Here is a 27,746-nt window from a genome sequence, read left to right as displayed (position 1 = left end):
CAAATGATTTTGAAGTTTTTGTTTACTGAGTTAAAGAAGAAGAGAAGAGAAATAGAAGAGTTTATCACTTAGTGTTTGTTCAATGAAAGTGAAGAGAGGTTAAAGTATCGCATGAGATACGAAGAGAGAATCATTAATTAATCATAGTTAATTAATTAATCATTAATTAATCATAGTTAATAGGCTCTCTTTTTTTGGAAACCCTTTTTTGTTCATAGATTTATTACATACATATTTTATGTCTTGCAACCGTATAAAAAGTTTGCTAATAACAACAACCCAAATCTGTAATTGGTCTCAACACATTACATTACAAGGTTTCCTTATATCTTTTGGGTACTTAAATTTCTTGTTAAAAAGCAAGACCGCAAGCAAATTCCTAAACCCAGAAACCTGCACAAAAGGTTTATAAATCGTTAAAGTATTCGAATATTCTCCTTGTTGCCTTTATAGCAGATTAACACTTTCGTTTCATGTTCAAAATCTTCATTCATTCATATGCATTCAGTGGAAACATGTACAGATTCTTAAGGCGACCTTATTCACCCAACTTAATGTGGATTAGAAAGAGGTTTATATGACATATTTCCTTTATACAACTGTCAAATAAACTCATTTTAATACTGTATAACAGTTTGTGAATAGGCCGTTTAAAGTTTAATGTTGGGGCCAAACTTTGTAGTTGGCCAACACTGTTTGAGAAATAGAGAGAGAGAGAGAGAGAGTGATAGGCTGATAGAGAAAGAGTTAGAAAAGAAGATACCGACCCTTGCCGAACATAATGTCAACTTAAATATTACTCTAAGATTAGGTTTTGTTTACTAAGCTATACTGTTTCCTAAATATAAGACTAGAGATTACACTGACATTAATAATCAACTGTTTGTTGCAGTTTCTAATATCTAACTGGGGGAATGTTTACAGAGCGAAGTACAGAGTATTTGGGATTCTAAATTAAATGCCTCAACATTTAACCGACTGCCTATGAAGGAGAACTTATAAATGAATAATAAAATCTAAAACTACAGCTGTTCAACAGCGACTAGGGGGGACATGGTATTTGGACTAAACAAGTTTCAAAAAAAAAAAGAGATTTTTGTCTACTTCTATGACTTTGGTAAACACACTGGGCCTTGGTCTTGCAGCTTTGGTAAACTAGCATTTTTTTTTTTTGTAATATACTTCTTATAGATAAATGGTATTGATTGACTTTTGAGGGAATTGACTAGAAAGAGTGAGAGAAACAAAGTAGGGTTCGTTACATTCATTGAAAGAGGAAACAAAATTCATAAGCCAAAGTAAAGAAACTGAAAACTCAAACACAATTTATTATAGATTTTGGTAAAAAAAAAATTATATGACCTATAAAATTGTCTAAGCCTCAAAGGAGGCCAACTCTTTAAATGACTTTTAATTAATTGACACGGTAAGGTTTAAAAACATATTGCCTTAAAATTTGTTTTTTTTTTCTAATAATATTTCAAAATATTGGTATTGCTTTTTAAGAGAGGGGCTAAGTAGGGCCTTCATTGCTTTATTTTTGCTTCGTGTAATACTAAGCTTTTCAAAATATATTGCCTTCACTATAAGTATTTGGAAAGGTTTTTTGGTTTTTTTTTGTTTTTTTTTTTTTTGGTTCATATATATAAACGTTGTAGATTATTTAAGATTTTGTTTGGTTTTGGAGACTTATGGCCTAATTCGTTGTTTGAGAAACGTTGCTTCGTTCTTCGTTGATTCAAGTTTGCTTTTCACAAGTTCAATGTTCAAGGTTGCCTTTGTGAGAGAGCTAAGAACACTTTGCTTAAGAATATTGCTTTGAGTTGAAAACAAACTAAACAATGACAATTTTGCGAGATGAGAGGTAAATGAATCAGAGAGACAGGGAGAGCGAGTGAATGAGTGGGAGAGCTAAGCCTAGATAATTGCTGGAATGAGTACAAATGAGTGAGTGTAACGAACAATGCATGACTATGAGTATGGATATGAGTATGAGTATGAGTATGGGTACAAGTGAGTGTGACCTAATAGCCTAAGTAATGTGACTAGAGAGTGAGAGAGAGAGAGAGAGATGAAGAAATATACACTGGCTTACAGTTTCTAAGAGATCATTGGGTTAGTTTTTTTTTCTAGCCTCTCAACCAAAAAAGTCGTTAAACCTTTCTGGTTTTGGGGTTTCTCTGTGTTTTGCATGACTGTTTTTGCTTAAAATGAAATGGACGAATTGCGATGTGCAGAGTGTACAAAATTATTATAAATTATAGTTAAAATATTAACTAAAACTTAAAAGAGTTGTTAAAACTAAAGCGAAACGCTAAGCTATGCAAGTGGTACTTGTTATTCCTTTTTAATTTTTTTTCCGGCAATCATGTTTTTTTTAAGTAAATATTGTCATTTTCTTGTCGCTTTGTTATTGTAAAAATAAAAAAAAAAATAGTTTATCAAGTTTTGTTATACAAAATCGTAACCGTTTTTTTTTTTTTAATTTTCGTAAACTTAATTTTGTAAACTTTCTTTAGGTTTTTGTTGTTTCTGTTTCTGTTTTTTGTTGTTGTTGTTGTTGTTTTTCGGTTTAAAAACTACTTACAATAATTTAGCTTCTGCCTCTTCTTTGTGGGTTATGCGGTTTGCTATTTAACCCGCAAAAGTGGCCTCTACTTTGACCACAGCCGCTGCCGGTACTGGCTGTGGTATGTGACTTATTTTGAAAGCATTTTGTGCCTGTTGCTGTTGCTGCTGGTGATGTGGTTGTGTACTATAGTTGGGAGGATTGTAGTCCTCTGTGGGTGTTGGAGAGGTCATGCCACCGCTGTCACTGGTACTATCGAATTGCATGTCCGCCTCATCCTTGAGGCACGCCGACTCCAAGTGCTTGTTGAGGTACGATTTCAGAGCGAAGGATTTGTGACAGCGTTTGCACTCGAAATTCTTATCAATCGAATGGGTTTGCATGTGGGCCCTTAGATTGGAGCGATCCGCAAATGCCTTGCCGCAATGGGCACACCCATAGGGCTTTTCGCCGGTGTGCGAGCGCAAATGGCCCTGCAGCAGCCAAGGACGGGAGAACAGTTTGCCGCACACACCGCAACTGTGTGAGAGTTTGTGCGTGAGGACATGCATGGCCAAGGCGGGCATGGAGACATAGGCCTTGCCGCAGGTGTGGCACTTCTTGGCCGACTGGGAGTCCAGAGATCTGTGGGTCTGCTTGTGGCGCGACAAGTTGCTGGAGGTGGCGTACTGCTTGCCACACTCGCTGCAGGTGTATTTGGCCTTTTGGGCCTCCTGCTGCAGGGCCACCACGGGATCGGTGATATTTTTGCGCTTCGACCGGCCATCGCTGACAAAGAAGGCCTCGTATGTGTAGGCCACAGTTTTGGCAGAGGGCACACCAGTGCTAGGAAACTGATTGGTAGTGTTGTTGTTCTCATTCTGCACCGAACTGGCCGGCGAACTGGGCTGGCGTTCACTGTCCGAATTGCTATGCATGCTGTGCATGGAAGAGTTGGAACGTGGCCTTTGCTCGTTGGCAACTATGGCCGCTGCCGCCAAATCGGCAATGGAGGGGTTGCCAAGATGTTGATGCTGTTGCTGTTGTTGTTGTTGCTGCAGCTGTATGGCCTGGGTAATGTGATGCAACGGATGCAAAGGCTGATGGTGGCTCAAATGCTGGTGATGATGATGGTGATTGGCCTGCTGCAGCTGATGAGGCTGTGTTGGCGGATGGAAGGCTGTGGAGGCGCTCAAATCAAGTATGGCATGTGCCGCATGCAAATCCTCTTCGGCTGGCACCCTCAAACGCAAACGCTCGGTCGAGGGTCTGTCATCCAAAGAATACGGCCGATAGATGTCCTTCTTTTTGGGCGGCAGCGACAAAGCTGCTCCCGTGCTCGTATAGCATTTACGCGATTCCATGCTGCTGGAATCGATCTCATCATGACTTAGGGTCTCGGTCTTGATGCGTATAATGGGCGGACTCAGACGTTCGCAGGACAAACTGCTGCTGCGACTGGAGGGTGACGATGAGGGTGACGATGTATTCGAGGGCGGAGGTGTTTGATAGTTGAAGGGGTGATGCTGATGCTGAGGATGCGACTGTTGTTGCTGCTGCTGCTGCTGCTGCATATTGGAGGTGCTGGTGATGACGGTGACTTCATTTTCCAAGCGAGGCAGGTACGCGGTATAATGCAGGGCGTTAGGTACCTCAAGATTGTAACCTTAAAAGAAAAAAACAAACAAACGAAAAAAATTCTTTAGCTATCTTAGGCAAGTGCAAAGGCTACAAGTGTCTTTGGCCCACAAAAAAATTTGCATTTGCAGAGGGGCTAGAAGAGGGTAGAAAAGTCAGTCTGTCTGTCTTTATTTGGTTTTCTAGATCATCTTCATCATCTCCATCTTTGGCTTCATATTGTTGGGCATTGCTATCATTTCCTGTTCCTGTTTCATAAACATAGACATCCGTTAAATGTAAGCAAAAGCTTTTTATCTCATCCTCACACACACATACACACACACACTATCATACATGAGAGAATCCTAGTATGCCTTATTACTAGAAGTAGGTCTATTTGTGTGGCGCAATGTGGGTGCGTGTGTGTGTGTGTTTGTGTGAGTAAACATGGTAAATGAAACTATTTAAGCTAAAAGCCTAATGCCAGACATGTGTAACCAACCATATTAGTTTTAGTTGCTGTTGTTATTGTTGTATAAGGCCAACATTGAATACGGATACGGATATGGGGATAAGAGTATCTAGGCAAACAGCCATGAGGACGAATGGGGAATAGAGGCCGCACTCGTTTGGTGTAGGTAGCGGTAGCGGGGGCAGAAGGCAGCAGGCATAGAAAATATATGAATGTAGATGAAATACCAACAAGTAGGAAACGTGTTGAATTAGCAACATAAAACTTTTGTTGTTGTTGTTGTTGTTGTAGTTCGTATGTGATATAAGCCCTGTTATAGACATCGCTGGCCAAGCAGAGACATAAACGACAGCGATAACGACAACGACGACGAGGTAATATTGCTGCAGCAAAACCCACGCTCATTCACCGCTGTATGGCTGAGGATACCATGGATGGCTCTCAAGTGTAGTAGGAGGCGTAGGTCGGGAAGTCAGCCAGCACTACTGCTTCCTGTGCAAAGGGCTGTGCAAGGCAAAGGAAGACTCTTTTTTTTTTTTTTGGGCGAGAACACTGGAAAATTGTGAAAATGTAAAACATTAAAAATGTCGCATTGCAGTACTCCACACACCAAACCCCCAAAAGACCCCAAACTGACAGACAGCCACACAGAAGACAGACAGACAAAGACACTAGACTCTAGGGTTGCAAAAAAAAAAAAAAAAACGAAAAATAATAATAACAAAAAAACTCCTCAAAATGCCACACCAAGACATCATGTGAGTGAATGTTTGTGTGCTCCAGCTTGTGCCTGTGTATAAATCCCTCGACACTTGGCTTTGGTTTTGGAATATGGAATACCAACTTCCATAACCCAGCCCTGAAACTTTTGGCCAAAGTTTTGCTAACAAAACGGATGGATGCAAAAAGTCACTGCCGTGAAGTCACACAGCACAAGTGCCACCAGGAGAGCCAGCCAGCAGCACTCAATGCGTATTTAATATCATCCTCAGAGAGAGAGCGAGTACAAGCAAGGGAGGAGAGCTAAAGGAAGCAAAAGGGTGTGGGAAATATGTGAGGCCTTTAAGCCTTTAAAATGAGGTGAGCCATTGAAAATGCAAGTGGCAAGTGGTCAAAGCGCAACGGTTAAGCGCTAAACCAAAAGCCCAAATGAAATGCAGTTAACGCAATTCGCTAACCTTTAAGAGTGGCAGCCACAGATTCCGAAATATTCGCCTTTGGATTCTTGGGAATGCCTGGGATAGGTTAAGAATTGGTGAAGGACTTTTTGTTTTCGGTTGCCAAGACAGCTTTTAATTAAGCACTGCCAGCTAAGAGTTGACTGAAACTATCACTGTCTGGCAAAATGAAACGCTCACTAGCTGCTTTTCGGGCTGTCTGTCTTGCTTGCATGGTAGCAAGCCAACAAAAAAAAGGGGTTGAGCTCTATGAAGATTTATGTCGCTGACATGTGTCACATTCTGGGTCATATTCACAGAACTTTCATTCTAGGGCAAAAAATAGAGAACAAAATGAAATAGTTTTGCAGTATGAATAACAAGCATAACGTCTAACTAGGGAAAACTTAAAAGGTTTTTAAGAATATCAAATTTTTTGCAAAAACCTCAGCAGAGGCAACCGGAAGCATGATGGTCTTCCTTGGTGAGGTTATACTTTATACTCGTTAAAATAAATTCCTTGCCCATTTAAGCCCGATTAAATGATGAAAGCCTCCGAGATGTATGTTGTTCTTAGAGCAACTTTTTCTAACGTTCAACATGAGGCATATAAGCATTAGGGTGTTTAATGAACCGGTTTTTCCCAAAACCGGTTTTTGATTTATATGGCGGCTATATAAGGATGTGGACTGATTTAGACCATACATGAGACAGTTATTGAAAGTCAAAATAAACCACTTAAAAAAAAAATTGAGGCCAAATCGGATAAGAATTGCGTCCTTTAGAAGCTCAAGAAGTCAAGACCCAAGATCGGCTTACATGGCAGCTATATCCGGTTATGGACCGGTTATCAACCATTCTTACCACAATTGTTGGATACCATACCAGAACACTTCATGCAAAGTTCCAGCCAAATCGGATAGGAATTGTGCCCTCTAGAGGCGCAAGAATTCAAATCGGGAGATCAGTTTATATGGCGGCTAGGTTAGGTTAAATAAGAGTGGCAGTCCTTTACAGACTCACTTAGACAATTTTAAGTCCCTTGTGATACCACAGTAGCGACAGACCAAGGCTTCTGGCGGGCATCCAACCCACGACCCCTGCACTCGTAATCCAAGCACGCTACCAACTCGACTAGCGGGGCACCCTATATTGCGGCTATATCAAAACCTTTAACCGAGGGATCGGTCTATATGACAACTACAATATATCCAAATCTGAACCGATCTGAGCAAAATTTAAGAAGAATCTCGAAGGGCCTAACACAACTCACTGTATAAAGTTTTGGCAAAACCGAACAATAAATGCACTTTTTATGGGCGCAATACCTTAAACCAAGAGATTGGTCTATATGGCAGCTATACACAAATCTGGACCGAACTGGGCCAAAATGAAAAACGACGTCGAAGAGCCTAACTAAACTCACTGTTTCAGCAAAATCGGATAGTAAATGAGGCTTTTGTGGGCCTTAGACCCTAAATCGGCGGATCGGTCTATATGACAGCTATATCCAAATCTGGACCGATCTGGGCCAAATTGACGAAGGATGTCCAAGGGCCTAAAACAACTCACTGTCCTAAATTTCGGCGAAATCGGACAATGAATGCGCCTTTTATGGGACCAAAACCATAAATCGAGATATCGGTTCATATGGCAGCTATATCCAAATCTGATCCGATCTAGGCCAAATTGAAATAAGATGTCGAAGGGCTTAACACAACACACAGTTCCAAATTTCAGCGGCATCGGACAATAAGTGCGCCTTTTATTGGCCTAAAACCTTAAATCGAGAGATCGGTCTATATGGCAGCTATATCCAAATCTGAACTGATCTGGGCCAAATTGAAGAAAGATGCTGGAGGGCATAACACAGCTCACTTTCCCAAATTTCAGCAAAATCGGATAATAAATGTGGCTTTTATGTGACTAAGACCCTTAATCGGAGGATCGGTCTATATGGCAGCTATATCGAAATCTGGACCGATCTGGGCCAAATTAAAGAAGAATGTCCAAAGGCCTAACACAACTCACTGTAATAACCTGCTTATGGACAAAAAAAAATCTGTGCAAAGTTTCGGCTCAATATCTCTATTTTTAAAGACTGTAGATTGATTTCAACAGACAGACGGACGGACAGATGGACGGACGGACGGACAGATGGACGGGCGGACAGACGGACGGGCGGACAGACGGACGGACGGGCAGACAGACGGACAGATGAGCGGACAGTCGGACGGACGGACAGACAGACGGACAGACGGACGGGCAGACGGACGGACAGACGGACGGACAGACGGACGGACAGACGGTCGGACAGACGGACGGACAGACGGTCGGACAGACGGACAGACAGACGGACGGACGGACAGACAGATAGAAAAACGGACGGACAGACAGACGGACGGACAGACAGACGGACGGACAGACAAACGGACGGACAGACAGACGGACGGACGTTTTAGGTTCGGAAAGGGATATTTCAATGTGTTGCAAACGGAATGACACAATGACAGACGGACGGACAGACGGACGGACGGACAGACGGACGGACAGACGGACGGACAGACGGACGGACAGACGGACGGACAGACGGACGGACAGACGGACGGATGGGCGGATGGACGGACGGACAGACGGACGGACAGACAGACGGACAGACAGATAGAAAAACGGACGGACAGACAGACGGACGGACAGACAGACGGACGGACAGACAAACGGACGGACAGGCAGACGGACGGACAGACGGACGGACGTTTTAGGGTCGGAAAGGGATATTTCAATGTGTTGCAAACGGAATGACACAATGAATATACCCCCCCCCCCCATTCCTCTTTGGTGGGTATAACAAATTTTTAAAGACAAAATTTGATAAAATTTGTTATGAATTTGCTGAAGAAATTTTCCGTACTGGCAAAATTTTTACTTATTTTTGAAAAAATATTTCCTTTAAGGACCAGACCTCAAAATATATTTTCCAAACACATAATTGCAATAAAATCCTCCGTAAAGGCAAAAAATGTGAAACAAATTACATTAGAGGAACGTTTTAACAAAATTTTCCTTTCACAAGACCAACTTTTAATACAAAGTTTTGCTAGGGGTAAGAGTTAGCAATGCCAATGGGGCATGGAGTTCTTGTACTCTTGGATGAAATTTGGTATGTAATATTTTTGTAATAGGTCGTTAAGTGGATATAAGTTTTTCTATTAACCGATTTTAATCTTTGCAGACTTGGTTTTTTAGATTTGGTATGCGGAATACTTTTATAACCCCTCAATATTACAAATTGATCACCAAGATCAACTAAATCACCTCACTGTATAGTGAAAATGCAAATGCAAATTTGCCCCTGACCATTCCATTAGGGAACAACGGCAAAGTTCTCACTGAGTGCTGTCCGATTCAAGTTTCAAGCTCAATGATAAGGGACCTCCATTTTATAGCCGAGTCCGAACGGCGTGCCGTAGTGCGACACCTCTTTGTGGAGAAGTTTTTACATGGCTGACATACCAAATGGTAAAGTACCTCCCAAATGTCGCCAGCATTAGGAGGGGATAACCACCGCTGAAAAATTCCATGATATTCTCGCCAGCATGCGCACCTTGGCGTTCAGCATCATAGGTGGACATGATAACCTCTGCGCTACAGTGGCCTCCCTGTATAGTGAGCAGCTCTAATTTTTTCAATTTTCTTTATTTGTTCCCTGGTCTTTTTTATGTTCCTCACTTTTACTTGCCACTGTTACCTCTTGGTCCCAAATTTAGAATACATATGCTGCTTTTATGTTTAGTTCACGTGATTTGGTGCCACTTGCATGGGTCTGTGCAAGTGTGTGCGTGCAAATGTTGAGGCTGGTTGTTTGTTTGTTGCGATGTGTTTTGCAGCTGTATAGCAACAGTTTCCCAACAACAAAAAGGACGACTATTCGCAACGACAGCGAAATGAGGCATATATATAACAACTCATACAACAACAACAACAAAATGTAAACTAAAAAAAAAACAAAAAAAACAACAGAAAAGAAAGCAAAACTCAACATGGAAGTGAAAATGCTAGCCTCGCTACAGCTAACAAGAGATAGAGAGGAGTGGAGGGTAGCAGATTAGAGCATAGCGTAATAGGGTGATGTGATGAAAGAGTTGATATTAAGCTTTAGACTGTCTCGCAGTCAGCCAAGCAACGAACCATGCAAGCTTCAGCCAGACGTAAAATAACAACAACAACAAGAAAACACACACTTGAAATTGCACACCCAAACATACGGGCCCCTTAATTCAGGCTAGGAATTTGCCAAATAAAGGATAAACTCTCAAACAGACGACATATGTGTGAGGGTGTGCCCGCGTGTGTGTGTGTGTGTGTGTTTTAGGCTTGAGTTTGAGGCCTACCATAGCAGACTGCCACTAAGGATGATGAGGCTGAGTCTAAGGCTGATGATGATGATGATGACGATGGCAATGACGATGATGAACTTTGGAAGCAACATGCTGACAACGCAACAGCCTTCAGCAAAAAAAAAAAGAAAAGTAAAGCGGGTTGTGCGGGTCCTTTTCTATTTATTTTTGCCAATGCTTTAATACAATTTTGCTGTGTTGTATTTTGAGAGAGTGTTTGTGTCAGTTCATCAGTTTCTTTAACAAGAATTTGTCCTTTTTTTCTATTTTTCTATTAACAGTTGATTTGTTTTTGCGACGGTATTATTACGCTCAAATAAGCAAATCCTTTATCCTACCCCACCCACCATACCCCAAACCAAACAATTTCCCATGCTCAAAGGGTTTAAAACTACACAGTTAGAGGGAAAGAGAGAGAGAGTGGGGGGGGGGGGGTATACAAAGGCAGCAAAACAAGACAGTTAAATTTTACAAATGGTTAAAACGGCAAAGGCCCTTAGGTTGTCTGTGGGGGCTGAAGTCAGTCATATGTTTGGTAACATCGGAAAACATGTTTTTTCAATTTAAGGCAATTTTTTTGTTTAACCGAGCACAAAATTATCCAAAAAAAAAATTTGTCTAAACATTTAGAAGGGGAAAAACTGTTTAAAATTCTAACGTCCCGTTTTCTTGGGCAGGAGGGCTAGAACAAAACAAGGAATGGATCATACTGCCTGCCTTTAAGGCAAAGGTGAGGGCTACAAATAAAAGGGAAATCAAACGAAATGTTATTAGAATGGTTATTTTTTTGTTTTTGGCAAACGGCAAACATCAATTTCGTTTTCTGTTATTTATTTATTTATTTTCCTCTGTTTTTTGTTTTACTGGTGGGGTCTTGTTTGAGTCATGGCATTGCTTCCAACTCCCCTCACTGCGTGGCAAGCGGAAACGGAAATGCGTGTTTCTGTAAGACAGCAATAAAAACACAAACGTAAGAGAATTGAAAAGAGCAGCTACGAAAACGATGGTAAAAAAACGTAACAAACTTAAAAACACGACATTTTACAGATGGAAATCAACTGCAAATGGAGTAGTAGCCAAATGAGGCATTTGTGCTAACTTGGCCTTACATGTGGGTGTTGGAGCCGCCAAAACAACACAAACCAAAAAAAACCCCATGGGAATACAAAATAAGTTTCAAAGTCATTCTAAGAGCGATAATAGAAACTATGAGAGGAAACAATTAAATGCAACACTCATGGTGGCTCGCAAATGGCGATTTGAGAAAGACCAAGTAAAAAGGCGTTAAGTTCGGCCGGGCCGAACTTTGGATACCCACCACCTCGGGTATTTATGTAAGCCACCTTTCGTCAAAATCCTGTGCAAAACTCATACCTTATGTGTCATAGCAGAAATATGTGGAGGGGCTTAAGTTAACTCTGTGTCCCAAAATTTCGGCAACATCGGACAATAAATGAGCTTTTTATGGGCTAAAAGCCTTAAATCAAGAAATCGGTCTATATGGCAGCTATATTTAAATCTGGACCGATCTCGGCCACATTGACGAAAGATGTCGAAGGGTCTAAGATAACTCACTGTCCCGAATTTCAGCAAAATTGGATAATAGATGTGGCTTTTATGGGCCTAAGACCCTAAATCAAAGGATCAGTCTATATGGCAGCTATAACCAAATCTGGACCGATGTGAGCTAAATTGACGGAGGATGTTAAAGAGCCTAACACTACTTACTGTCCCAAATTTCAGCAAAATTGGATAATAAATGTGGCTTTTTTGGGCCTAAGACCCAAAATCGGATGATCGTTCTATATGGCAGCTATATCCAAATCTGAACCGATCTAAGCCAAATTGACGGAGGACGTCGGAGGGCCTAAGACAACGCACCGTCCCAAATTTCAGCAAAATCGGATAATGAATGCGCCTTTTATAGGCCAAAATCTTAAATCGAGAAATCGGTCTATATGGCAGCTACATCCAAATCTGAACCGATCACGGCCAACTTAAAAAAGAATGAAGAAGGGCGTACGACAACTCTCTGTCCCGAATTTCAGCAAAATTGGATAATAGATGTGGCTTTTATGGGCCTAAGACCCTAAATCGGAGGATCGGTCTATATGGCATCTATATCCAAATCTGGACCGATCTGAGCCAAATTGACGAGGGATGTCGAAGGGCCTAACACAACTCACTGTCCCAAATTTCAGCAAAATCTGATAATAAATGTGGCTTTTATGGACCTAAGACCCCAAATCGGAGGATCGGTCTATATTACAACTATACCCAAATCTTAACCGATCACGGCCAAATTGAAGAAGGAAGTCGAAGGGTTTAAGATAACTCACTGTCTCGCACTTCAGCAAAATTGGATATTAAATGTGGCTTTTATGGGCCTAAGACCCAAATCGGAGGATCGGTCTATATGACAGCTATCCAAATCTGGACCGATCTGGGCCAAATTGACGAAGGATGTCGAAGGGCCTAAGACATCGCACCGTCCCAAATTTCAGCAAAATCGGATAATAAATGCGTATTTTATGGGCCTAAGACCCTAAATCGGCGGATCGTTCAATATGTGGGCTATATCAAGATATAGTTCGATATAGCCCATTTTCGAACTTAACCTGCTTATGGACAAAAAAAGAATCTGTGCAAAGTTTCAGCTCATTATCTCTACTTTTAAAGACTGTAGCGTGAGGCTAGGCCACCGTAGCGCAGAGGTTAGGATGTTCGCCTAGGACGCTGAACGTCTGAGTTCGAATCCTGGCTAGAGCATCAGGAAAAATTTTCAGCGCTGGTTTTCCCCTCCTAATGCTGGCAACATTTGTGAGGTACTAGGCCATGTAAAACATCTCTCGATAGAGGTGTCGCCCGCCGTTCGGACTCGGCTATTAAAAGGAGGCCGCTTGTCATTGAGCTTAAACTTAAATCGGACTACACTCATTGATATGAAGAGAAGTTTGCCCCTGTTCCTTAGTGGAATGTTCATGGGCAAAATTTGCATATTCAAATATCCATGGCCAGATTTTCACTTTAAGAAGATAGTTACCTCATTTTTCAACCGATTTGCACGAAATTTGGTAGGGAATGTTTTCTAAGCCTTCTTTAAGCCTCTACTGTATTTTTATCGATTTTTTTAGGATTTGGATATAGCTTGATATACCCCAGGGCCGAAACTAACTGCGTCATTTCATGTGTATAACATCGACAAATTGATTTGATGCCCTACATTTTAGTCTTTAGTCATTTCTTCTGTCTGTCCATTGGTTTTTCTAGCGAAAGCACATTTAATACCGTAGTAAAAAAGGTAGGGGCTTGAAATTTAGCATAAATGCTTTGTCTTGGTGTAGATCGATTTGATTTAACTGCCATATAAATCGATCTCCCCATTGGCACTTAATAAGTATCTGAAGGGTCTAGTTATACCCTACATCACTACCACTATTGTGGTACAGGGTATTATAACTTAGTGAAATAGTTTGTAACACCTAAAAGGAAGAGAGATAGACCCATTGATAAGGATACCGATCGACTCTGAATCACTTTCTGATTCGATTTAGTTATGTCCATCTGTCTGTCTGTTTGTCTGTCCGTCTGCCTGTCCGTCTGTCTATCCATCTGTCCATGTTAAATTGTGTACAAACTACAGGTCGCAATTTTATCCGATCGTCTTTAAATTGGAAATGGACATGTTTTTCGGCCTAGAGACAAAGCCTATTGAAATTGGAAAAAATCGGTTCAGATTTGGATATAGCTCCCATATATATGTTCGTCCGATTTGCAGTAGTACTGTAATAAAATGGTCATTTATTAACCGATTTTCTCGAAATTTGGCAGGAAGGATTTTCTTATGACCCCCGACATTATAGATAAATTTCATTAAAGTCAGTTCAGATTTGGATATAGCTCCCATATATGTTTTCGTCCGATTTGCAGTAATACAGCAATAAAATGGTAATTTGTTACCCGATTCTCTCGAAATTTGGCAGGAAGGATTTTCTTACGACCCTCGACAATATAAATGAATTTCATAAAAATCGGTTCAGATTTGGATATGGCTCCCATATATATGTTCGTTCGATTTGCAGTAATACTGCAACAAAATGGTCATTTATTAACCGATTTTCTCGAAATTTGGCAAGAAGGATTTCCTAATGACTCTCGATATTACTGGTGATTTTCATGGATATCGGTTCAGATTTAGATAGAGCTCTCTTATATATATAACGCCCGATGTTTAATCCTAGAGCCACTGCAAGCGCATTTATTGACCCATCTTGCCAAAAATTTTGCAAAACGCTTTCCTCGACGACTGTCACAGTATCTGAGAAGTTTGCTGAAATCGGTTCAGATTTTGGTATAGCTCCCATAGATATATGTTCATTCGATTTTGAGAAATATTGCAAGAAAGTGCTCATTTTTTAACCGATTCTGTCGAAATTTTGCAGGAAGGATTTTCTTATGACCCCGGACATTACAGGTGAATTTCATTAAAATCGATTTAGATTTGGATATAGCTCTCATATATATGTTCGTCCGATTTGCAGTAATACTGCAATAAGATGGTCATTTGTTACCCGATTCTCTCGGGATTTGGCAGGAAGGATTTTCTAATGGCTTTCGATATTAATGGTGATTTTCATGGACATCGGTTCAGATTTAGATATAGCTCCCATATATATCTTCGTCAGATTTTGGGTAATTTGCCATAATGTTGCCATTTGTCAACCGTTGGTTTTGTCAACAGTTGGAACATATTTGCTCGCCGAGGTCCATCAAAATTGGTTCAGAATTGGATATAGCTTCCACATTGTGCTTATAGGGTAGGTGTAGGGTATTATACAGTCGGCAGCGCCTGACTTTTGCCCTTCCTTACTGGTTTCGTATATATTTCACAACTCGTTTTAAGTCCTTTTTCCTATCAATACCTTGCCAATACTTCAATTTCTACTCCTTAGCAATAAATAACATGAATGATAGGCCAAAAGTACCAGCCTTGGGATCCCATAACACCAGGCACAGCACCAGCCAAAAAAAGAGAGACCAAAAAAAGAAAACAGCAGAAAAAAATGCAACTCAACACAAAAAAAAAATCAATTACAGTAAATTCCAGACATGAGACCAACCCTCAATGCCAAAAGCCAAAAATATAAATAACACAAAATTAACGGCAAAAAAACAACGAAAATAGAGAGACTCTACAGAAAACAAAATTTCAATCAATAAAAAAAACGTATGCCAAGCACTTTACTTGAGGACTAGTAAATGCTTGGCAAATCATTGGTTATTCAACCAACTTGGTAAGATTAACTTTTTGTTCTATTCTCTTATTTAAATCTCATAAGTTTGACATTACAACCTAAACAGGTGTTAATTTCTTTTAAAACAAAAAGAAATCCTTAGAAACAAACCCTCAGTCCTAGGCTGAGGGTTTGTGTTTTTCTCTCTGGCCAGTTGGAGGGTTGGAGTTGGTCATTTGTAATCTGCCTAAGCATGCTTCGACTCATTTAGATTTAGATTTTGCCTTTTGCTGCTTTTAGGCTTTCCTATAATTTAAACTTAATGACTTTTCGGCCCAAAAAGCAAAAAAAAAAAAAAAAAAAGTTGCAAAACGAAAAACTCCAGCAGGCCTAGGTAGTCCGTTTTTATTTGCCAAACAGGAAGTCACTCAGGGGTGTTCTTGGAGGTGGCTCTCTGGCTGCGTGCGTTTTTGTTTCTTGGTGTTTTTGCTTTGGTATGCGGTTTTCTTTTTTCTCAAACTTGTCCTTTCCGTTTCCTTAATGACTTTAAGTTTAATATGTTCCCATTTGTGTGTGTGAGTGTGGGTGTGTGTGTGCGTTGTGGGTTTCTATTATGTTTAAGTTTAAGTCCCTTTTGTTGTTAGAGTAGTGTGCGTGTGTGTGTGTGTGGTGAAGTCATTTGTTGTTTTAAGCAACTTAGTAAAGTTTATCAATGCTTGCTGCCCTGCCCGCCTGCCCTCCTGCCTGGTTTTTGTTAACTTGGCTCTTTTTCATTTGGTTTTTTTTGCCTTTACTTTGTTTTTTTTTTTGCTTTTGTATTGGTGTTACTTATTAACCTTAGGGCCATTTTGTGGTAATTAACTTTGGTTTGGTTTTAAGTGAGAATCATCATAACATTATTATTTATTGTGTGTGCTTGTTCTGTTGTTCTTATTGCTGTTATTGTCATAGTATACGACTACCAGTTTGAAACTTTTAGTGTTGACTATTAGCCGTTAGTTCTTTTGTTACGCTTCTGTTTGTCTTTTGTCCTTTTGTTTGCCATGCCAGTGTGTCATAACACTTACTCTAGCAGTCATTAGTATGCAATTATTGATTCCCCATTATCCATATATGTTAGCCTTAGCCCTTATTTAAGCATGATTATAAATTGCCAATACAGTAAAATATGGTTAATTTCAGAAAAACAGTTGTGATTATTTATAGAAAATCTGGTACCATAAAACTTGAGCCAATAGCCGAACAAGTACTGGGCAGGAAGCAGATAAACCTGTACGCAGCGCGCGTAGAGTACGAGTTTTTGGCTTCTTGGTGTTTTTGCTTTGTCTGTCCGTCTGACTGTCCGTCTGTCTGTCCGTCTGTCTGTCCGTCTGTCTGTCCGTCCGCCTGTCTGTCTGTCCATGTAAATTTGCGTACAAAGTACACGTCGATGTTCTCATCCGATTGTCTTCAAATTTGGTACAGACATGTTTTTCGGCCTAGCGACAAAGCCTATTGAAATTGCAAAAAAAAATCGGTTCTGATCTGGCTATAGCTCCATTATATATATGCTCGTCCGATTTGCAGTAATAATGCAATATAATGGTCATTTGTTAACCGATTCTCTCGAAATTTGGTAAGAAAGATTTCCTTATGACTTTCCACATTACTGGTGAATTTCATGGAAATTGGTTCAGATTTAGATATACCTCTCATATATATATATCGCCCGATTTTCAATCCTAGAGCTCCTGCAAGCACATTAATAAACCAATCTTGCCAAAATATTACACAACGCTTTTCTCGATGACTACCACAATATACATAGAGTTTGGTCAAAATCGGTTCAGATTTAGATATAGCTCCCATATATATGTTCGTCCGATTTACAGTAATATTGCAATAAAATTATCTTTTGTTAACCAATTCACTCGAGATTTGGCAGGAAGGATTTTCTTACGACTCCCGACATTACTGGTGAATTTCATTTATATCGGTTGAGATTTAGATATAGCTCCCATATATATATATATATCGCCCGATTTTCACTCCCAGAGTCACAGCAAGCGCATTTGTTGATCCATCTTGCCAAAATTTTGCAAAACGCCTTCCTTCACGACTGCCGCAGTATTTGAGGATTTTCCTCGAAATCGGTTCAGATTTTGATATAGCTCTCATACATATGTTCGTCCGATTTACAGTAATATTGCAATAAAATGGTCTTTTGTTAACCGATTTTCTCGAAATTCCACAGGAGGGATTTACTCTTGACTCTCAATATTACTGGTGAATTTCATGGAAACCGGTTCAGATTTAGTTATAGCTCTCATATATATATATCGTCTGATTTTCACTTCTAGAGTCACAGCAAGCGCATTAATTGACCAATCTTACCAAAATTTTGCAAAACGCTTTCCTCGACGACTGCTGCAGTATTTGAGGAGTTTGCTCGAAATCGGTTCAGATTTAGATACAGCTCTCATATATATGTTCGGCCGATTTTGAGAAATATTGCAAAAAAGTGATCATTTGTTATCCGATTCGGTCGAAATTATGCAGGAAGGGTTTTCTTATGACTCTCAATATTACTGGTGAATTTCATGGAAACCGGTTCAGATTTAGATATAGCTCTAACATACATATAATGCCCGATTTTCACTGCCATAGTCACAGCGAGCGCATTAATTGACCAATCTTACCAAAAATTGGCAAAGCGCTCTACTCGACGACTGCCGTAGTATCTGAGGACTTTGCTCGAAATCGGTTCAGATTTCGATATAGCTTTCATATGTTCGTCCGATTTTGAGAAATATTACAAAAAAGTGATCATTTGTTATCCGATTCTGTCGAAATTTTGAAGGAAGGATTTTCTTATGACTCTCAATATAACTGGTGTATATTATAGAAATCGGCTCAGATTTAGATATAGCTGTCATATAGGTATATCGCCCGATTTTCACTTTAAGAGCCACTGCAAGCGCATTTATTGACCAATCTTTCCAAAATTTTGCACAACGCTTTCCTCGACGACCGCCACGATCTTAGATCTTGACTTCTTGAGTCATAAGAAGGCGCAATTCTTATCCGATTTGACTGAAATTTTGCATGAGGTGTTTTGTTACGATTTCCAAGAACTATGTTAAGTGTGGTTCAAACCAATCCATTACTTGATATAGCTGTAATATAAACCGATTTGGGGTCTCGACTTCTTGAGCCTCTAGAGGGCGCAATTCTTATTCGATTTGGCTAAAATTTTGCATTGTGTGCTTTGTTATGACTTCCAACAACTGTGCCAAGTATGGTTGAAATCGGTTCATAACCTGATTTAGCTGCCATATAAACTGCCTTAAAAGTCCATATCGGATGAAATATACACATGGGAGCTATATTTAAATTTGAACCGATTTTTATGAAATTTTGCACACATATGTAGACTTCAAATTTAATACTCTGTGCCAAATTTTGTAAAGATCGAACTAAAACTGTGGCTTCTACAGCCTTAAAAGTCCATATCGGATGAAAAATATATATGGGAGCTATATCTAAATCTTAACCGATTTTATGAAATTTCGCACACATATGTAGATCTTAAATATAATACCCAATGCCAAATTTTGTAAAGATCGGAGGAAAATTGTGACTTCTACAGCAAAAAAAAGCCATATCGGATGAATGATATATATGGGAGCTATATCTAAATCTGAACCGATTTTTTTTTCAAAATCAATAGCGTTTGTCCTTGGGCCAAAAAAGTGACATGTGCAGTATGTCGTGACAATCGGACAACAAATACGACCTGAACTTTGATTACAAGAATACATGGACTCGCAGACGGACAGACGGATTGACGGACATGGCTAAATCGATTCAGAAAGTGGTCCTGAGTCGATCGCTATACTTATCAATGGGTCTAGCTCTTCTCCTTCTTAGCATTGCAAACAAATGCACAAATCTATAATACCCTGTATCACAGTGGTGGTGTAGGGTATAAAAATCCAATAATGCGAGCCTTTTCGATAAGCCAATTAAAGCCATTTATGTATATCCTTCCTAACTTTAAGTGAAATTTTAAATGAATAAATTATGAGAAATGGTTATCATAAATGGTTATATGCAAAGTGCAAAATTGGCCATGAACATTCCATTACGGAACCTGGGCAAATTTCTCACATATCAATGAGTGTTGTCTGATTAAAGTTGCAATTGCAAATTTTGCTCCCTGAACATTTCACTAAGGAACAGGGGCAAACTTCTCTTCATATCAATGAGTGCAGTCCGATGCAAGTTTAAGCCCAAATGATAAGGGACCTCCTTTTGATAGCCCAGTCCGAACGGCATGCCGCAGTGCTATACCTCTTTGGAGCAAAGTTTTACATTGCCTAGTACCTCACAAATGTTTGCCAGCATTAGGAGAGGAAAACCAGCGCTGAAAATTTTTCTCTGATGATCTTGCCAGGATTCGAACCCAGGCGTTAAGTGTCATAGACGGACATGCTAAACTCTGCGCTACGGTGGATATTTGAGTATATGGAAGTCAAATCTAAAACTGAGCCGAAAAAGTGTTGGGTGAAAAAATGCATGATAACTGGGTAAGAAATTCCATCTCCATTTGCATACCAAAAACGACAGACGGACAAACAGCAAAGAAAGGATACGCAGAGAGATGGACTTGGTTAAAGCGCATAAGAAAGAGGCCACTGTAGTGACGCAGGAAGTTTATGTTTGAGTCCTAAATGTCATATGAAAGCGAATTTAGTCTATGTCCTAAAATTCTTAAAAAGATCCACCCACTGAAAATTTTCTCTGATGGTCTCGCCAGGATCCGAACCCAGGCGTTCAGCGTCATAGGCGGACATGCTAAACACTGCGCTACCTTGGCCTCCAGTTTGAGCTTTAAGTTTATATTTAAACCCCTTTAGTGGATCCACATTCCACTGAAAGAGGTGTAGAAGGCCAATGTTTATTCTAACCTCAACGAAATATTTCATCCTATCACATCCCTCCCTCTCTCTCTGTGGAATAACTGAATTAAACTTTGTCGAAAAAAATATACCTAATGCCAATGGAAAAGGCCACTTACCATTGTACAAATTTGTGGTACCACGTGTAGCTGCTTCTGGCGAATGAGGCGGAGGACTGGGCGCTGTGGCTCCAGCCGTGGGCGATGAAGGACCCCAACATGTGGCCGTAGCCGTAGTTGTCTCATTGCTTTGGTTGGCGGCCGAAGACGATGATGTTGATGCTGATGCTGAAGCTGAAGGTGATGACGCTGAGCCTGATGTCGGCGCAGAGGTTTTCAAATCGCTGGATTTTATTATGACCGTAGCAGTGGCAGCCGTTGTGGCCGCACTGGAGGCTGCATTAATGACCAGCATATTATCACCCACCACATCGATTTCCTCATCCTCATCTATGGTGGAGCGTCTTGATTTCGGCTCCAGCTTTTTCTCCACCAGCTGTATGCTGACTTCTGGCAAACTGCATTCGCTATCTGAATTGGAGGAGTTGGAGGAGGAGTGAGTGCTTGTCTTATCCTCGGCACGATCGGGCCAAGGATAAGCCTTCCATTTTTTGGCCATTAGACAGCGTGGCATTGTGGATCGGGTTTGAGTTGAGTGGAGTCAAGTGAAGTGAAGTGATAAACAAAAAATTTTGTTTTTGATTTCAATCGAGAGTTCTAAGGAAACGGAAGTTTCGTTGAGTGGAGTTGAGTTGATGAGTTTGACTTTGACAAGGGAAGTTAATGAGAGTATTTTTTTTTTTGGTTTTTTTATTTCGCACGAGCAAAAGTTTTTTATTTTCAGTAAAATTATATATCATAAAACTGGCATTTGAACATAAACTTGGAAGTTTGAAGTTTTTTTTTTCCAGGGGTTTTCAAAATAAAAACATTTGAAAATTATGGTAGTTATGGCGGTCTGCTGTTGTTGTATGGCTGGTATTGTGGTTAAAAAAGTTAAGGGCTCGTCGAAATTCTATTGTTTGTTGGAAGTGGAGTTTTAGGATTTCATTTTATGGATTTGGGGTTCTTTTTTCCGGTTTCTATTTTTTTTTTGTGGATTTTAAACCATTTTTTTGGTGTTTTTTCGCAGTAGGGGGGTTTTTTTAGTTTCTTTTGGGAGTTTTCTCACTTGTCTTGAGGTTGCCTTGTTTTGGTTGTTTCTTGTTTAGCATTTTTATCGATTTTTGGGTAGGATTTCTTTTGCACACTTCCGTAAAACTCGCGTTTTTTTACGTTCGATGGCTGATTTTTAAGCCGGAAGTTGTGGATTTCCCGTTGTAGGTTAAACAGTTTGTCACACACTTTTTGTTGTTATTTTTCAAAAATTTCTTAAAACAATTTACTTCGGTTGTTGTTGTTGTAGTTAATAACGTTAACGTTTCTCAAAAGTAGTTTTGAATTGTTGCAGTTTTTGTTGATAATTGAAGTTCTTTGTTGTTGTTGTTTTGGTTAAGTTTAAAAAATCCAAGTTTAGAAATAGAAAGTAAAGTTGACTGACTGTGTGTGTGTGTGTGTAAGTGTGTGAGTATGAGTTTTAGGGAAATAAAAAACTTAAGGATCCGTTTAAAGAGTTTTAATTGATAAGAAATAGAGAGTATAGAAATGCGAACCGAACGTAAGCAACCCTTGGAGGTTAATGAAAACACCAACGTTAAGTGTCAGCCCTTATATAGAGCCATCCAGCGACAACACACAACAATTGGTGCTCTTTGGCCCGCTATGCCATGGAAACGAAACGTGTTCCCCGAATAGGAACACCAGGCGGCGGCACACACCACACAATGGGCCCAAAGGTGGAGAGAGAGCGAGAGAGAGAGAGAGCCAACAACCCTTACACACGAACACGTTAAGGTTAAGGGGCGAGCGAATTCACTCACCAGCAAGGCGGAGAGGCGAATTGCAATTGCCTGAGTGTGACAGATGGACTGGCTCTCTGTTGATAACTCGTGCCAAACTCAGAGGGCAGACTGTTGCTGCTGCCATCCAGCCAGCCAGCCAGCTAGCCTGCCTGCCAGTCAGACAGTCACTTGAAGGAGAGTCGTTGTTTTGCCGTTTCTGTTCGTCTTTGTCCCTTCGTAGGTTCATGTCTCTGTTATAGCCCAGCAGCAGCACGGGTATCTGTTGGCTACGTGTGCAATACAAAAGGACATGTGCGGTGAGTGAGTGAGTGAGTGAATGAGCGTAGCGCAAGAGTATGGTGATGGTGTGCTAGGAAAACAAAAAGGAATTGAATCGGCCATTAGAATGAGGAGTATTTACATTGTTGTTTTATATGATTGCGGTAATAAAAATTCAAATCAAAGTAGCAACAATCAGGAAGTAGAGTGCCCCGTTGCCATTTCGTTCCCCTACACACTCACACAGGGTTGGTTTGGATACCAGAGAATCTCGATTTTCATTGCCACTTGGAAATTGTTGCATTTCTAGTGGAAAGAGGGGGAGGGGGTTGCTTACATTTACAATTTCATTGAGCAAACTTGAATGAGTGTTGGTTGCATTGCCATTTCGTTGTGTTTCTCTCGCCGGTGAACGCAAGAAACAAACATTTCTCCTTTGAATGGCAAACAAGTAACAAGTATCTGATTTCAAACCCCCCAATGAATCTAACAAGTTTTATGGTTTCAATTCACTGTGTTCCCTTTGCCATAATTACCCCTCTCAAAAAGGCCAAAAGGATGTGTAACAAGTCTTTATGGGAATAGGTTTTGTTCATTGTGGGACTCTTCAAATATTTCCCCTCTTTATGGCAACCTACCTAAGTCTCCTTTGGACCACAGTGACATATGAAACACTTAATGTAATGTCCTTTTAAAACCCTTTAGGGAATTAAGCAACACTTGAGATTCCTTAGCAATTGTTCGTATATGCGAAGCAATTAAATTTTGGCTAAAGGGGATTTCTCTTCATAAAACCAACTCAACTTGCTGTAACTCTTCCAAAAACAAAACCGAAGTGAGCTGTGCAAAAAACAATCCTCAAGAAGGAAGAATACAAACAAACACTGTTAACTTGCCGCCCTCTGAACTCCCTATTGTGTCCTTCTCGTGTCGACCTCAGGGCCTGCCTCCTCCCCAAAGTAACTTTTAAATTAAAACTTTTTTCCATATTTGCCCCTCCACCCAGTCAAAGCCTGCTTTGTCCACCTACCCCCTCACCCACCCGCAAAAAGGCAAAGGAATACTCCCACAAGTTCTATGCGGCAAAACTAACAAAGTTTAAGAAAACTGTTGCATGTTTTTCGTTACTCATAATTTTTTTTTTTTTTTTGGTTTTTTGCTTTCATATTCGTGTTCTTATGCTTTGCGTTGTTAAAAACATGCAACATTTAAATTAAATGAATTTGTTTTATGTTCCTTTTTATGTTACCAGTTTGGCTTACGAGGAATGGTGTGGCAAGTTCGTTAGCGTCCCACAAAATAGTTGGCTGCTGTTGCAGAGGACGGGGCTATTGCAGAGGACGGCTCCTAACCAATTGTGATAAGAAACATTTCCTGCTACTATAAAAATTGGATTGCAAGTCATTTAGGGGTTTTCTTCGATTGGGCAATCATACTTAGCTCATTGAGTTATTCATTGGAAAATAGCTGGTTCAAAGCAAACTCCATACCGCCATTAAAAGTTTCTAATAATAATGGTCAAAGTTTGAAGATGACATGAGTATAAGGCTAGACTTTTGTTCTTAGGCGGACACTTGTGTTCAACAAGCCTTTCTTAATTCAAACTTCAAATGCTGTTTAGGCCATTCAAAAGTTTATAACAGAAATAGAAACAAGTAAAATGGCATTAAGTTCGGCCGGAACAAATTTTGGATACCCACCACCTCGGGCATATATGTAAACCACCTTTCGCCAAAATCCAGTGAAAAATGCATACCTTATGCCCGTAGCAGCTATTTCGAAATATGTAACGATGTGGACCAAATACTTGTAAGCACAAGTCATTGTTCAATTGTGTATAACAAAATACTGGTCTTTTAAGTAGCTATATCTGAAAATTAACCGATCGGAACCATATACGACATGTATGTTGAAAAGCCTAACATAAGTCACTGTGTCAAATTTCAGTGAAATCGGACAATTATGGCCCCAAAACCTTAAATCGAGAGATCGGTCTACATGGCAGCTATATCCAAATCTGGACCGATCTAGGAAAAATCGAAGAAGGATGTCGAAGGTCCTTGCACAACAAACTATCTCAAATTTCAGCGCCATCGGACAATAAATGCGCTTTTTATGGCCCCAAAACCTCAAATCGAGATATCGGTCTATATGGCAGCTTTATCCAAATCTGCACCGATCTCAGCCAAATTGAAAAAGGATGTCGAAGGTCCTAACACAACTCACTGTACCAAATTTCGGCGACATCGGACAACAAATGCGCTCTTTATGGTCCCAAACTTAAAACCGAGAGATCGGTCTATATGGCAGCTATATCCAAATCTGGAACGATCTGTGCCATATTGCAGAAGTGCGTCAAGGGGCTTATCTTAATTCACTGTCTCAAATTTCGGCGAAATCGGGCAGTAAATGCGCTTTTTATGGCCCAAAACCTTAAATCGAGATATCGGTCTATATGTCAGCTTTATCCAAATCCGCACCGATCTCAGCCAAATTGAAGAAGGATGTCGAAGGTCCTAACACAACACACTGTACAAAATTTCGGCGACATCGGACAATAAATCCGCCTTCTATGGCCCCAAAACCTTAAATCGAGGGATCGGTCTATATCAAAATCTGGACCGATCTGTGCCATACTGCAGAAGTATGTCAAGGGGCTTAACATAACTCACTGTCACAAATTTCAGCGACAGCGGACAATAAATCCGCCTATTATGGCCCCAAAACCTTAATTCGAAGGATAGGTCTATATGGCAGCTATATCCAAAACTGAACCGATCTGTGCCATATTGCAGAAGTATGTCAAGGGGCTTAACATAACTCACTGTCACAAATTTCAGCAACATCGGACAAAAAATGCGCCTTTTATGGGCCCAAAACCCTAAACCGAGGGATCGGTCTATATGACAGCTATATCCAAATCTGATCCGATAAAAGCCAAATTAGAGAAAGATATCGAAGGGCCTAAGACAGCTCACTGTTTTCAATTTCAGCGAAATCAGATAAAAAATAATGCTTTTATGGGCTTCAGACCCTTTATCGGGAGATCGGTCTCTATGACAGCTATATCTAAATATAGTCTGATTCGAACCATATTTCGGTCAGATTTCAAGAGGCCTAAATAAACCCACTGTTTCAAATTTCAGTGAAATCGGGTTATAAATAAAGCTTTTATGGTCATCAGACTCTTTATCGGCAGATCGGTCTATATGGCAGCTATATCTAAATATAGTCCGATCTGAACTATATTTGGGTCAGATGTTTTGGGATGATGTAGGTGAAAAACTACTCACCGTTGTAAATTTCAGCGAAATAGGGCAATAAATAAAGCTTTTATGGGCTTCAGACTCTTTATCGGGAGATCGGTCTATATGGCGGCTACATCTATACATAGTCCGATCTGAACCATACTAAGGTCAAATGTCGGGAGGCTTAAAATAATCCACTGTTTAAATTTCAGCGAAATTGGCCAATAAATAAAGCTTTTGTGGACTTCAGACTCTTTATCGGCAGATCGGTCTATATGACAGCTATATCTAAATATAGTTCGATCTGGACCATATTTAGGTCAGATGTCGATAGGTTTAAAATAACCCACTGTTTAAAATTTCAGCGAAATCGGGTAATAAATAAAGCTTTTATGGCCTTCAGACCCTTTATCGGGAGATCGGTCTATATAGCAGCTATATCCAAATATGGTTCGATTTGACCCGTTCAAGAACTTAACCAGCGTGCATCAAAAATACGTATCTGTGGCAAAGCTCAATATCTCAATTTTTGAAGGCTCTAGAGTGATTACAACAGACGGACGGACAGACACACGGACATCGTTTAATCGTCTTAGAATTTTACAACGATCCGAAATATATATATTTTGTAGGGTCGGAAACTGATATTTCGATGTGTTGCAAACGGAATGACTAAATGAATATACCCCATATCTAACGGTGGTGGGTGTAATTAAGAAATATTAAATCACAGCCATACCATTTTTATACCCTCCACCATAGGATGGGGGTATACTAATTTCGTCATTCTGTTCATAACTCCTCGAAATATTCATCTAAGACCCCGTAAAGTATATGTTCTTGATTGTCATGACGTTTGAAGTCGAACTAGCCATGCCCGTCCGTCTGTATGTCGAAAGCACGCTAACTTTCGAAGGAGTAAAGCTAGCCGCGTGAAATTTTGCACGAATACTTCTTATTTGTGTTGGTCGGTTGGAATTGTAAATGGGCTATATCGGTCCATGTTTTGATTTAGCTGCCACATAAACCGATCTTGGGTCTTGACTTCTTGAGCCTCTAGAGGGCGCAATTCTTATCCGATTGGAATGAAATTTTGCACCAAGTATTCTATTACAATATCCAACAACTGTGTTAAGTATGGTTCAAATCGGTTCATAATCTGATATGGCTGTCATATAATCCGATCTGGGGACTTGACTTCTTGAGCTTGTAGAGGGCGCAATTCCTTACCGATTTGAATGAAATTGTGCACGAAATATTTTGTTTTGATATCCAACAACTGTGCCAAGTATGGTTTAAATCGGTCCATAACCTGATATTGCTGTCATATAAACCGATCTGGTGACTTGATTTCTTGAGTTTGTAGAGGGCGCAAATCCTATCCGATTTGCCTGAAATATTGCATGACGTGTTTTGTTATGATACCCCACGACTGTGCCAAGTATGGTTCAAATCGGTGCATAATCTGATATGGCTGTCATATAATCCGATCTGGGGACTTTACTTCTTGAGCTTGTAGAGGGCGCAATTCCTAACCGATTTGAACGAAATTTTGCACGAAGTATTTTGTTATGATATCCAATAACAGTGCCAAGTATGGTTTAAATCGGTCCAAAAACTGATATAGCTGTCATATAAACCGATCTGGGGACTTGACTTCTTGAGATCCCAGAGGCCGCAATTCCTATCCGATATGGCTGAAATTTTGCATTATGTATTTAATTATGACTTTCAACAACTGTGCCAAATAAGGTTTAAATCGGTTTATAACTTTATATAGCTGTCATATAAACCAATCTTGGGTCTTGACTTCTTGAGCCTCTAGAGGTCGCAATTATTATCCGATTTGCCTGAAATTTTGTACGACGGATCCTCTTATGACCATCAACATACGTTTTTATTATGGTCAGAATCGATCTTTAGCCTGATACAGCTCCCGTATAAATCGATCTCTCTATTTTACTTCGTGAGC

At 40.1% G+C, this 27,746-nt stretch overlaps 1 protein-coding gene across 1 annotated transcript in view; it reads right to left on the bottom strand.

Moving 5' to 3' along the window:
* Positions 1–1,616: 1,616 nt before the first annotated feature.
* Positions 1,617–27,746, bottom strand: part of LOC106092001 (fez family zinc finger protein erm) — a 336,022-nt gene continuing 309,892 nt past the window's right edge. Inside the window, exons 2-3 of the mRNA XM_059367626.1 lie at positions 20,488–21,838; positions 1,617–4,214 (exon numbers count right to left, since the gene is read on the bottom strand). Coding sequence (XP_059223609.1) covers positions 2,635–4,214; positions 20,488–21,001 — 2,094 coding nt within the window. The 5' untranslated portion in view covers positions 21,002–21,838 and the 3' untranslated portion in view covers positions 1,617–2,634. The remainder of the gene's footprint in view (positions 4,215–20,487; positions 21,839–27,746) is intronic.

The sequence above is a fragment of the Stomoxys calcitrans genome, chromosome 1, assembly GCF_963082655.1.
Source record: "Stomoxys calcitrans chromosome 1, idStoCalc2.1, whole genome shotgun sequence".
NCBI lineage: Eukaryota > Metazoa > Arthropoda > Insecta > Diptera > Muscidae > Stomoxys > Stomoxys calcitrans.
Note: the sequence above shows the minus strand (reverse complement) of the source record. Positions and strands in the feature narration are given on the sequence as shown.